The sequence below is a fragment of the Lepeophtheirus salmonis genome, chromosome 5, assembly GCF_016086655.4.
Source record: "Lepeophtheirus salmonis chromosome 5, UVic_Lsal_1.4, whole genome shotgun sequence".
NCBI classification, from domain to species: domain Eukaryota; kingdom Metazoa; phylum Arthropoda; class Copepoda; order Siphonostomatoida; family Caligidae; genus Lepeophtheirus; species Lepeophtheirus salmonis.
The window spans coordinates 6,519,936-6,533,456 of record NC_052135.2 but is presented as its reverse complement, the minus strand read 5'-3'; the positions used below and the strand labels follow the sequence as shown (position 1 = coordinate 6,533,456).

Here is a 13,521-nt window from a genome sequence, read left to right as displayed (position 1 = left end):
TTGCCTACAGCACTAGTCAATACGGTCAATTATTATTGATTTAAAGAAAATGTAGTAAATATTTTCAAATTTTATATAATATTTTGATTACAATATTATTATTTTCCCCCCTGAAAATACGGGGTATTTAGAGTATTTAGACTATGTTCATATATTGTTATTTATTACTTTAAATAATTTCATTTAAAAAAAAAAACCTTTAATTAATTATCAAGTTTACCTTTTTCTTACTCATGATTTTAATCATATTTTCATATTTGAAGCCAATTGTATTATGTATATCCAATGCAAAATCCTATTGCAAATTGGTAAAAGATATCACACAGTTTTGAAAATCATATCAGATGAATGACGTTCCCCATTTCCCATAAACTGAGTAAACCAAACTTTAGTATTTTAAAACACAGTGATTTTTGTTTTACTTCCATTAACTTTACATTAAGAGGTTTAAATGGATAGTTTTTTTAATTAGAAAACGATGACGACTTACAAACAACATATATAATTTATTCTTATGGATAATTAGTTGATATGATAACTATTTTTTGCAGTTTTACTAAGATATTTAATATGTTGGCTTCTCCGGAATTAATCCAATTCCAATCAATCACGCCCACCCTGCTACTAATTCTACAGCCTCATTACAGCCATTTTAAAAAAGAAAGTTTAACTTTTACATAATTTAATATACCTATAACACTTATATAAGTATGGTTACCACAAAAAACAAAAGTACAGAGTCCAATCCTATATATAAAGATACAATCATATTTTCAAGTTGACTTTATGAATATAAAAAAATTAAAATTGGTCACACCAAACATATACGTGAAGCGTCTACATAAAAACAATCTCAAACAAATATCAAGAAAAGTAGAAAATCCCAAATTATATTTTAATTTTATATATGTAATCATACAACTATGGGCGGGGCTAGCTTTCATCATTTGAGGGACTTAGTCCCAAAAATTATCAACACTCTTATATAATTACTTATATATATATAGATTTATTTTATATTTCATACTAGCCAAGGTTATTCGCGTTGCAAGGTTGAATAGAGAGGAATAGAAACAAAGAATTAACGTAGAAGAAACATGACAAGAAGAAGGATGTAGGAAGAGACAGGATAGAAAAGAAGAAAGAAGGAAAAGAAGGTTTTATTTCGTTCAAAAACAGGCTTCGAGGCCCAAAAATCAATCATAGTAACATCCTTGGTTATTTTATATACGTCTACTTCCTAAATTTCAGAATTATCTGTTCGACCATTATTGAATTCCATATTTAATAACACCAAAAACGGACTTATAAATGTATATAAGATATGATAAAATAAAGCTTCCCCCCCCCCTTTACACACAACACACAAAAAAAGTGTTAGTGACATAACCTGGACATCATAGACATATTGGAGTCAATTATAAGATTTGATTTCCATTATTTTTATTGGGGGGGGGGATGAATTGAGATGCCCATGAATTTTAACTATTGTTTCGAATCATCTTTATTTGATTTAAGTGACACATATTGGTCACGATATGACCTTTTTCAAATCAAATCTGTCAATTTTTCAATTTTTTTATTGAAATGATTAATTTTGCCCTACTTTAAGTGAAATTTGTGGATTAATCAGAATAATTTGGTGATAAAAATCGCAAATATTCGTCAAAGAATACAAATGTAATCCCCACTCAATTCTGAGAAAGATCATTCAATCTTGATTTTGTGTTGACGGCTGCAAACAGTTATTTATCTCATGAAAAAAAAGCCTCCTCCGGATCAACTACATACTATATTCGTTTAGAAGACTAAAAGTCAAGGCCGGCCTTCTCTACTGCGTAGCCCTATGCAAAACACTTTCACATGACCCAAATCCCAATCTAGGTAGGGATTAAAATACTAACGGAAGCCAGAGCTGGTTTTACAGTGAGCTGGCCTTGGGAAAAGATAAATGGGGAGGCTATTTCTTTCATCCATTCTTCGGAAATTTGAATTTAATATCGTATCTTAAGGTTGGCTCTTACAGAAAGTGAATTGAAAGTAAATGGTAGTGTAGCGTTTCGGTATGAAAATCCTAGAAGGGTCTGAAAACTTTATCCTTTTTGTATGACTGAACTAATTCGGTATAGTGTGGACCAGTCTCGTAATAAAATTCAGACTAAAAATTATTGGTCTTGATCGATCCGACAAAAGTAAATGACTATTTTTAAGAAAATGAACTTACATTTAAAATTTTGGTCCACAGTTTCAGACGGAAAGATGGACCAAAATATATAAATCACTAGTCTCAAATCCGATAACTATTGTATTTATTACTTAAAAATAAAAAATTATCAAGTCGCTCCTGTTCTCTTTATTTATTATATATCATTCTTTCTTTTAATTTCAAAACAAGGATAATCTTTGTTCTGTTTTTTGTGTGTATTTTGAGAGTGGATTAAAACATGATTAGGAGAACGGAATACATAGGCATAATTACAGGGTGTTCACGATAAATTGGAACTATCTTAAAATTCAACCTGCTCGATAAAAATGGAATTTGGATTGTATTTGTTAATATGAAAAAGTTAGACATGATATTAAACAATAAATTTATTCAACATGTCCTCCCTCAGCAGCCACCATCTTCTCCATCCTACCCCTAAAGGATTTGCATGCCCTGATGACTTCCGCGGAATCGACAGCATTCCACTCCCTCGTAATGGAGCCCTTCAGGGCTGCGATGTTCTTGTGGCTGACCTTGCACACCTCCCTCCCCAACTTCCCCTACCAGTAGTAATCACACGGTCGGGTGATTTGGAGGGCCAGGTGTTGCAATCCCAGAAAGTGATATCGTGGAAGTTGAAGAGGTTAGTGGTCCTCATGGCGATGTGTGCGGGCGCTGAGTTTTGTTGGAATATGAACTCCCTCCCAGCGGCCGTATCCTTCATCCAGGGGATGACGAACTCCATGACTTCGCAGTACCTTATCGCGTTAACCCTTCCCTTGGGATTGAAGGAGAAAGGAGGCATCACTTCACCGGTGCGTCAGATGACACCCAGGGTCATCACGGAGGCTGGGAACTTTGTGGTGAAGACCGAAGGGACCTCTTCTCTCTCCTTTACAAGCCACCTGTCATTCTGGACGTTATAGCTTCTGTCGACAGTCCAGTTCTTCATGTCGGAGAAGAAGATGAGTCTTCCTCCGTGGGGCTTCAGGTCATTGAGGAGACGCTTACCGTTGGTGAGCCTGGTGGCCTTCATGGATGCCGTGAGGATGTCTTGTTTGACCATTCGGTATGACCTGTACCCGAGGTCCTCATTCACAGCCTTGGAGACCAGCTGCTTGCTCACTCCACGGTTCTTGGCCAACCTGGACAAGGAAGTTCCCGGTGAAGCCATGATGGACTTCCGGAGGCCTTCAAGGAAGCGGGGTGTGCGGATTCGGTCATTTCTCCTGTTGTGGGCCTTGCGGCAGACCTTCCCCTCAACCTCCCAGGCATTGAAGACCTGGTACACCATGGTCTTGGGGTAGTTAAGAAGGTTGTAGATAGCAGAGGGCTTGTGTCCCGCGCGAGCCAATTCGAGGATGGTGTCTCTCCTTGCTTGTTCCATGATGACTATTGTTTGTTGTCAAAACAATTGTGGTGGAAGTTATAGTGTATTGTTCACGCAACCTTTTATATTAGTATGATTTAACCCCAAATATCCAAATTATGGATCTGGATGAAGTTTAAAGTAGTTCCAATTTATCGTGGACACCCTGTATACGTAAAATTACTTCATGAAAACCTTGCAAATCTTTAAAAAAAGTGCATAGCATATACATTAAATTCGACCAAAAATTAATGGATATATATGAATGTACTGTATATGGTATATAATATGATTGCCCTGGAGGTTCACTCTTTAAGACTTGATTGATGAGAGTGCTAAAAAAAATAAAAATACCTACACATGGAATAAGTATTATATTTGAAAAGAGATTAAGGAGTTGTAGAAATATGGATAAGTAGTGTTGTGTCGATCCTTATTTAGGACTGAATACTGAACTAGACTTAACGTCCAGTTCAGTATAAAACTTTTAAATTTCGGTCCTCCAATTTCTTCTTTTCTTTTTAATCAGCTCTAGTACTGACATTCCAAAGGGCCATCGCCTTAAGTTCAGTCCTGCAAATCAGTCTTAAAACTTATAAAGTTCGGTCCTTGATGACGTAAACTTCTTCTTTTTGAATCAGTTCTATTACTCACAGTCTAACGGACCGACAGTCTTAAAAGCCGATATTATTGGCTGATAGGACGGGTCCTAAGACTGGACTAGACCAAATAAATAAGGACGGATACAACAATAGGGATAAGTGTCTATATTTGTGGTGGTTTTTTGTTTCTTTTTTTTCACAAAAAAAGGACCTTCGAAACGGTATTAATGCATTTATCAATCCTAATTATTATAATATATATACAGCTGGATAATTCATTCGTAGTCTATTAATAATAAGACTTAAAAATCCAAAATGGCATACTATTATTTATAAAATTAACTATTACAATGGAAAGAATAAAATATTTATCAGGGTGGCTACAGACCCCCCACCCGAACCACGCCCTGAAGGATGCCCCTGATTTTTGTGTTAATGAGCAGAAGTTCAAAAAATATGAAATTTGAAGATCGTGCTCTTTTTATTATTGCTACCAGAAGCTAATTTTTATTTACCAAAACTATCATCATTATTCTTGAAGAGAGAACAATAATTATAAAATAATCACTAGTGGGTGAAGACGAAGGGTAACTATGAGGATTTGTTGTGAAGTCCTTGTTGGACTCGTAATAGAATTGGAGAGCGACTTCCCTGTAATTCCTGACTATATTATTGCTAAAAATGGTTATAGTTTTATTCGCATATGCCTTGCTCTCACCCTCTCCTAGTGCTCTTTTCTTTTTTTTTCATTACTGAGCTCTAGTCACTACAACTAAGCTGTCATCCTCTAAATATTATTCAAACTGTCAGGATGACTACTTTTATTTTTCATTTCTTTTTCTATTTTACATCCCAGTGTTGTTGTTTTTTTAGAATTATCCAACTCTGTTGTGAGAACTAGTTCTCCAATATTAAGATTATCAATTTTTGATATCAATTATTATGAAAAAAATGATATTCTAGTGAAAATTACTCGTCTTATTCCTAAGTGCATTTTCAAAATTTGTAAATTAAAAATGAAGTATGGGAAAAGGCTATTAAAACGAAATTTCCAAAAACCTTTGCATTGAAAGATCAACCCCAAAAAAAATGCCAATAACTCTAAATTTCATAAAATACAGATATATAGATACAGGGTCCAGATATGGGCAATATGTGCAACTTCCTAGGGCGGCATGAGCCTATGCAGTTGTACAAAGACACCAATATGTATATTTGACTTATTTGTAATGAAAAAACTACGTTTAAAAATTAAAAAAGGAAAACGGTTGTTGCGAATGCTCTTTTTTCTTCGTTACTTAATAGGTCGCCTCAATATTAACTTATCCTTCTGAATTAATCATTATTTAAATTCATAAATATTTATTTTATTATGTATTGTTAAAACAATTTACATCAAAAAGATAGGGAGAAAGCATACTTCAGAGAGAGAAGTTAACACAACGACGACCTATTAGAGAATGAACAAAAAGGAAGAAAGAGTACACTCAACAACCGTTTTTCTTTCTCTAATTTTTAAAGATAGTATTTTCATTACAAACTACTCAACTCTAATTATTTGATTGTAAATTGTTTTAAAAATGTATAATAAAATAGTTGGAAATTAATTGCAATTTTTTCCCTGCACTAATGATACTTTAAATGCAGAAGGTGTTCTTCTTTATAGCTGTAACTCATTTTCTCCATCCAAAATCATATAAGAAGCAGCTGATATAAACAAGGGTCTAAATTAAGTTTTAAAATATGTTTCACTCCCTCCTGCTCTTGTTTTGTTAGCTAATCGTCAAGTCTATGGCACTAACGAAGTACATTAAATCTCAATCTAACGTATTTTAAATCGTTTTAAACGAGTAGTATTTTCACGTATTCAAAGTTGCAATCTTTTAATCACATTTTTGTAGCATTGTAAATTAATTTGTTTGTTTTTTGTACTAATATGTTAAAAAAATATATAATTTTCATATAAAAATTTCTAGTTTTTAGACATTGACGTTAAAAATCCCCTGTTTAACACTCTTTTTAATTACAAATTCCTTTTAAATTCTCCAAAATTCCCATGGAAGCTTTCATGTTTATAAATTCCCGGAATTTGACAACAATAGTTCAAGCACATTGTGGGATTACTGTGCTTGAGTAGATAAGTTATTTTGACTTTTTCAGTATATTAAACTTATTTTTTGGAGAGGAGAGGGAGGTGAAGTTTGCTCAGGGTGTGATAACAGCTAGGATCACCACTCATTATTACAAATGCACGTCTAGGGTTTTACTTGATATTCCAATTATTACATTGTTTTTTTGGTATCAGAACCTGGGATTCTGTATTTTTCTATTTCGAGCCCATTTTATCATGTAAATCTTTCTAGACTGGCTTCCTTCTCTTTTAAATTTAAAATTTATGTTTTCCGGAGGCGACACTCTGTTGACTTTTGTGAAATGTGTACTTTTAATACCAGTTTGTTTTAAAAGTAATCTTTATTTGAATGTTTTAAGTCTAGCGGGAGTACTCGACATGGCTTGGAATTACGCAGATTATTATCCCCACACTAAAAAATTTTCCTCAGACCTATAGACATACGACAAAATTGTCTATATTAATATAAATAAATGAATATTTCTAAATGCATGAGAGTGAGTCGATATTAAACATAAATTCTAATGTTCAAATCTGATTTCCACTCTACTAGTTACAAATTCGTTCGGTGAATTCCTTGAAATTTAAGCTTAAAAATAATCCCCATTCCTCTTGTAGCATTTTAGTATAAGGGTATTAACTTTGTAACTATCATTATCTTTTTTTTTTTGAAGTAGTAATTACATCTTGAAATGAATTTATTGTTTAAAATTTGAATATGTATTCAACAAATAATAATTAGGAAAGTATTGATAAAGTATATGACAGGCCTGCTTATCTTTTTGAATCACTAGTTGAAACACAAGATTGGGAAATTGTCAACCTTGCATATCTATACAAGTTATACCAGGTTTTAATTCAAATTATAGAAATCATTCCTCTATCCTGTTAGAAAAAGGTAAAAATTGCAGTGTTTAGAATTTTTTTACTAGATCTAAAATGAAATTTACATTCTATGTAGCAAAAATATTAAAGCACAACAAAAAGACTTCAATCAAACGCCACTTGGAAAACATCCATGAAGTCACTTTAAAAAAATTAATCAATATTCGATCATAACACTTTACAACTATCAGTCTATGATTATGTCAAGAAAAAAATGAATAGTTGTCTGGCCCTCAAAAAGAAGGCAGCTATTATTCCGATAAAGGAACTAATAAGTTTATCCATTGCTTCAATAATTCTTTAAATTTTTTTTTTTTTTTTTTTTTTTTTTGAATGACGAGTTTTTTAGCGAGTAAAAAGTGTTATAGTGAGTAACGAGTATTCAGGCAAGTAACGAGCATTCAAGCGAGTAACGACTATAACTCATAATTCCTCGAGTATTTTTTAGAAACTCGAAAATACTCATGCAGCAAAATTCCGCTCGCGGCGCATCACTAATTTTTATATTTCAGTTGGAAGCGTGGCCCTCTAGTTACTATTATCTGAGTTCTTATTTATTGGGTACATTCCACCCTTAAAACTGATCATATCGTTTAAAAGATATGTATTAAGAGCATTGCACATTAGAGATGTTTGATTCTCTACTTTTTTCGAATTACGTTTAAAGCTAGCGCAGAAAATTTGTCATATAGTATGAAAATGATCTATACAAAATTACGATGTTATCTTTGGGTCCCACATCTAGATCAAATAACAAAAAAAGACAAAAACTCTTGACTCCTTTTTACAAAAAATGTATATTTTACTTCTACAATAAGCCTTATTTTCATGGCATTATATTTGTAGTCCAAAAATTTCCAACGGATATTGTATTTTTTAAATCTAATACTCCATGGGTTCTTTTGCCCCGCCCCTTATTTAGGAGAGAAGACTGCAGGCCCATCCAGTTCAGTCCTAGTGCTTATAAAGTTCGGTCCTTGATGACGTCACTCACCTTATTTCTTCTTTTGTTAATTAATTCTAGAACTGAGAGTCCGATGGACCACAATCAACCCTAAGACTGGACTAGAGCATTAAACCAAGTAGGGAAACGCGACCGTTAGCCTGAGTTTTAGCGTTAGTATGGTCAGTATTTTTCACCTTTTTTCGTTAGATGTCGCTTTTCCTATGAATTCATTCATTTATTTATACTGAAGACGGTAACACGTGCTTTTTGTTTATCAATATCTTATATCATATTACTTTTAAATTATAAATAAATTATGTCATTTGACAAGAAAAATCTTTCGGAGTCTTCGGATGTTTTAATCTGTAAGATCTGCAACCTTCCCTCCAGGAGAGTATATGATTTTTGATCATGTAAAGATGCATTTGGAAGGGAACGAAAAAGCTTCGTGGAGCTCAATCTCTTCCAATAATTTCAATTGTAAGGCTATATTCCTGATGGTCGGTGACTTAATCGAACATTCACGGTTCCATGTTTAGGAGGAGTATGATGAATTTTAGAATTGAACTAATTCAAAAAATTGAGACCATTTAAAAAAAAATTTCAGTAGTTATCATCCGGCAGTGCGAAGCACAGCCATACAGTACTTGTAGGGGTCAATTAACTAGCAGAATTATTCTCTAAAATGACTCTTGATATGGTTTAAAGTCAAAATACATTCATCTTATCACCTCACATAATTTATTACTAAAATAACTAAACTATAGCTAATAGATATTTATTAATACTAGAATTAGAATATATTCAGTATTCTACTTTCTACATTATTGAAACAAATCTAACTATTTTTATTAATACACGAATAAATTCTTGTTTATAGCTAGAGTTGTTATTATATAAATAATAGCCAAATAATGTCCCTGGCGGATAAAAAAAAGTAAATTCCGACCAAGACATTTTTCACCTATTTATTGTTTTCGTGCTCGTTTCGCTACTTGGTTTAAAGCTTTAGACTGGACTGGTCCAAATAAATAAAGATTGATACAACAATATTTGGGTATTTTACCCCCTCCCACACACTCGGGGCTCCGGTCTTAGGTTTGAGAATTCTTTGTTGATGCATAAATTACAAATAAACTCTTTTTGTCTACAATATTGATAACCCAATTCGTATCCTTGGATATAAACAGTAGCTAAGGCAAAGATAAATGATATTAAAAGGGATCTAATGTTTATTTTCTTTGCAATTATTATGAGGGAGGCAAGAAATAGGGGATAGCTCCGCATTTACATATAATAAGGTGATTATTCCTCTTCTCGCTTTAACACCATATATCCTTGAAATCAACCAACCAAACAAAACCACATAAGAAGGGACTTACAATATTAGTTCTCTTATTTCTTCTCCTTCAAGGTCCATATAAAATAGTTATTTTGTGGTAAGTCTACAAATATGACTTTTCTTCTTGTGTTCCTTGTAGTGAACGACTTGATAGATGATCGATATATATATAATATCACTTTTATGTCAACTTTAAATCACAAACTAAATGGTAACTCTATGAAAAATGTTGCTCTCGATTATCAAGAGTAGACTAATTAATTATTCATTAAGTTATCGTCATGGTGAAGACATTTTAAATGTCGGCACGTAACAGAAGAGGTTTGGTAGAATATGTTTTTCTAAGAAAGGCTTTGAAAGAAATGTACATGTAAAACAAATATCTTGTATTTGACCAAATATTGCCAATGACATACTTATTTTTAAACAGATATATATTAAAAAAATGGGTTGACATTTGGGAACATAATAGATTGTAGCTATTCCTTGACATTCTATAAATATTAACAATGACCTGTGTGACAAAAGACAAAAACATTCATTTTTATTGCCCAATGGTGAAACGGCGACTGAGCATTAGATTAACGTGTAAGTGGAAATAAAATTTATGTAAGAGCAAGAGGAGAAGGAGGGAGCGAGACAAATGGTATATCTGAATTAAAACCTTTGTTAATATCCGCTACTCAAAATATGATTTTGGTGGAGAAAATGCTATAAAAAGAAGAACTTTCTACATTTAAAATAGCATTAGAAAAGGGAAAATATTATAATAATATTTAAATTCATATAAATTTATTTTATTAAGAATTTTAAAGCCAATTTACACAAAAAGATAGGTGAGAGTTATTCTTTTAGTGGGATATGTTAACACCCAATGACTTATTAAATAATAAACAAAAAGAAGAAAGAGCACATGCATCAACCGCTTTTCCTTTTCTCATCGCTTTACTTAGTTTTTTCTTTACACGAATCCTTTCTTTAACCATAAGCTATTATTTTTCAAGATGAATAATAAAAGAAGCATTTAATATCAAGGGATTCGATGATAAAAAAATGTTTTACTAGTTAAACACAAAGTTAAAACACATAAATGCATAATTCGAGCTATGACAAAAACAATATATTATTATGACTGTTTTTTATCAGACGGTAATTCATCATCCATAAATGCCGATGAATCAATACGATTACTATCGATGGGATATAAGTATCTTTGGTACAAATAAATGAGAAAAACAACGTCATCTCTAAAACAAGCAACACGATGGGCAGTCGGCATCGTAATTATGAATGCAAAGGCATCATCAATAAAAGTATTAAATGCCTTATACATGAAGGCCTTCCACGGCAAATGTGCAACAGATTTAAGTTTGTAATTTACAAAGAGTTGTGGGAGCATGAATATAAATCCAAATGCATAAACACCATTAGCAGTACTTTGAATCGTCCAGGAATACCAAGACTTGTGAGGTGTGTAGATTAACGAATAAATAGCTCCTCCAATAACAATTGGATACAAGATATAACTTAAATACTTCATTGCATTAGCATCATAGTCCATTGTTTTCTTTTCATCTTCACTTCGGTCTTCCTCTCCGAATTTGATCCCTATAAATAAAAATATAATATTACAGTGATTGATAATTTTATAAAATTAATTTTGAAATCAAAGCTATTATCCTTAACTAGACATCAAATTCTCAATTCCTTTTTTTTATATTAACTTCTGTTTTCAAAATGATTAATAATAAACATAACAAGATTTAATTAAAAATAGACTCAATTATTTGAATCAAATCTGTTCAAATAATCAATTGAATGTAACTAAAACAACTATTATGAATGCTTGATAGGTAGGAAGAGATATATGTTTGCAACATATTGTTGCTAATTTATAGGTTATTATTTAAAAACAATTTTTTTTGAGTGTTTCAAAGGAAAATTTGATTATTATCTTTTTTACAAAAATTTACGACATGCATTACGAAATAATTTCGGAAAAATATTAACGATTTCCTCATAAGAAAAAAGGTATATGGATAAAAATAGCTTGAAATTAAAAATTAAATTACCAGAAAATGAAATTCGTATTTTAAAAGTTTTGCTAACTTTCCACATCTCAATAATGGCGGAAATTCCAGATGGAATGAGGACCAGAAGGGAAGTATTTTCATTCATAAGATATAAAAATATGACAAACTGACTAAAAGCTCTCCATAAAATGGTTGTGTTTGAAATACCCTTCATAGATTTACAGTTTCTCCAAAAGGAAATCTCATTTGTAAACGACAAGAAATCAAAGACGAGATGAACTGCCGATATAACAAATGTTACACCCAACAGAACGATATTCGTATCCGTTAAAATCCCTTTGATCTCATCGTTATCCTTTTTTGTAAAACCCAAATTCTTCATAGATTCAAAAGCATTCGTAAAATGTAAGAAGACCCTTAATTTTCCATAGCTTATAGGTCGATAAGTAATATCAACTTTCGCATTCGTATCTGTTTTATTGATCAAGCGTAAATCCTTTATCCGAAGATTAATCTCATTGATGTATACAATGGGTAAATATACCGTCTTTGATAGGGAGCCGAGTCTAAATATGTGATAAAATTCCATTGGGATTTCCGCCCTTGGAAAGCGAATGGGATCTGACATCACATTGACAGTTATTTGAGAGCGAAGATGAGAGCAGGGACGATCCATGTCTTTTTTGGGATTTTTCTATATATATATATAAATTTAAAAATGATTAATAATAAACATAACAAGATTTAATTAAAAATAGACTCAATTATTTGAATCAAATCTGTTCAAATAATCAATTGAATGTAACTAAAACAACTATTATGAATGCTTGATCTTAATGGGAAATATGATTGACTAATGAGACTACCTTTTCTTCATTCTGAGCACCACTGAGGAGATTGAAAGTCTCCGGCTCCGGTATGGAATACTCAACAAGAGGAGTTGCATAAAAGGCAACTTCTGATTTGGACACTGCTGCAACCCAATTATCCTTGGTAATTGTAGAGGGATACTCTCCACTATGAGGAGATGCAGAGTACACCCCAAGATAGAGATTCGACCCGTTTTGTTTGAGATCATCTGTCATAGGGACCTGGATTTGAATTTTGGATTCTTCTTCAAGCACAGAGGAGAGTTGAATGGCCCCAACAAATTGAGGATTCCGCCGACACTCGGGATGACGATCCATCACAAATATCAAATTAAGTTTGGGAGTTATTTCCAAACGAGACTTGAGACATTCTTTCGTTGAAACACCGATTTCGCAGCTGGGAGGAACCCACATCTTAGCCAAGCCCCATAAGGAATGCGTCATATAAGCCAAAAAAGCAATTGACACTGCCGTGGTCAAAGAAGGAATTCGGAGACCCAACATCTTCAAGACGATTCTACTCCACTACCGAAGCAATCCACACATGAAACCGCAACAACAAGTTGAAGTTAGTTGTAATCTTCAGTTTAGCTCATTCCACTTCTTAAGCTGACGTTTCAAAGGCAGGGCAAGAGCTATGACGTCAGGATACGAGATGAAATGACGTCAATAGATAGTTTGAATGTGACGTCACTATTTGGATGTTGTTCCTTTTGGCCGGGGACCTAAGGAATCAAGTTTTCGATGTATTTTGTTGTCAGCTGTCGATTCCCTGTTCTCCTATGATACGTCATGGGTATTTCATAAGTAACTCTTTTTGATAAATACACAAAGTAATAAGTTATTCTTTACTTATGCTCCGTTTCCAAAAGAACGGGAATACAATTTCTATTTGATCCCTTGACGTTTATATAACATATACAGTGGCCTTTTTATTATTTCTATGAAGAAGTTTTGGCTATCATACACAAATACAAATGTATAACTACTATTTTAATAAAATAGTACAAAGCAATATTATAATACAGTATTGAATAAAATACTATGTACATCATGAAATATATAGAAATATGTAATTCATTTTAAAAATGGTGAAGAAATAATATGTCAATGATAGTCTGCAAGTATATAGGATATA

The 13,521-nt window shown here is 32.6% G+C and overlaps 2 protein-coding genes across 2 annotated transcripts in view; both read right to left on the bottom strand.

Annotated features, from left to right (window-relative positions):
• LOC121118746 (cyclin-dependent kinase-like 4) overlaps nt 1-9,731 on the bottom strand; it is a 142,257-nt gene extending 132,526 nt beyond the window's left edge. The window contains exon 1 of the mRNA XM_071888143.1: nt 9,522-9,731. Within this exon, the coding sequence (XP_071744244.1) occupies nt 9,522-9,559 (38 nt within the window). The 5' untranslated portion in view covers nt 9,560-9,731. The remainder of the gene's footprint in view (nt 1-9,521) is intronic.
• A 115-nt stretch (nt 9,732-9,846) lies between these two features.
• Nucleotides 9,847-13,078, bottom strand: LOC121117687 (lipid scramblase CLPTM1L). Its single transcript, XM_040712155.2, has 3 exons — nt 12,381-13,078; nt 11,554-12,208; nt 9,847-11,089 (listed from the first exon to the last, which is right to left on the bottom strand). Exons 1-3 carry the CDS (start codon nt 12,885-12,887, stop codon nt 10,608-10,610), a joined length of 1,644 nt encoding a protein of 547 aa, XP_040568089.1. The 5' UTR covers nt 12,888-13,078; the 3' UTR covers nt 9,847-10,607.
• Nucleotides 13,079-13,521: the final 443 nt, after the last annotated feature.

Coding starts and splice junctions, on each gene's coding strand:
- LOC121117687 (XM_040712155.2), bottom strand. CDS start 12,887: ATGTTGGGTCTCCGAATTCCTTCTTTGACCACGGCAGTGTCAATTGCT. Junction 12,209..12,380: donor GTGCTCAGAATGAAGAAAAG/GTAGTCTCATTA, acceptor ATATATATATAG/AAAAATCCCAAAAAAGACAT. Junction 11,090..11,553: donor AATACGAATTTCATTTTCTG/GTAATTTAATTT, acceptor TTTTATTTATAG/GGATCAAATTCGGAGAGGAA.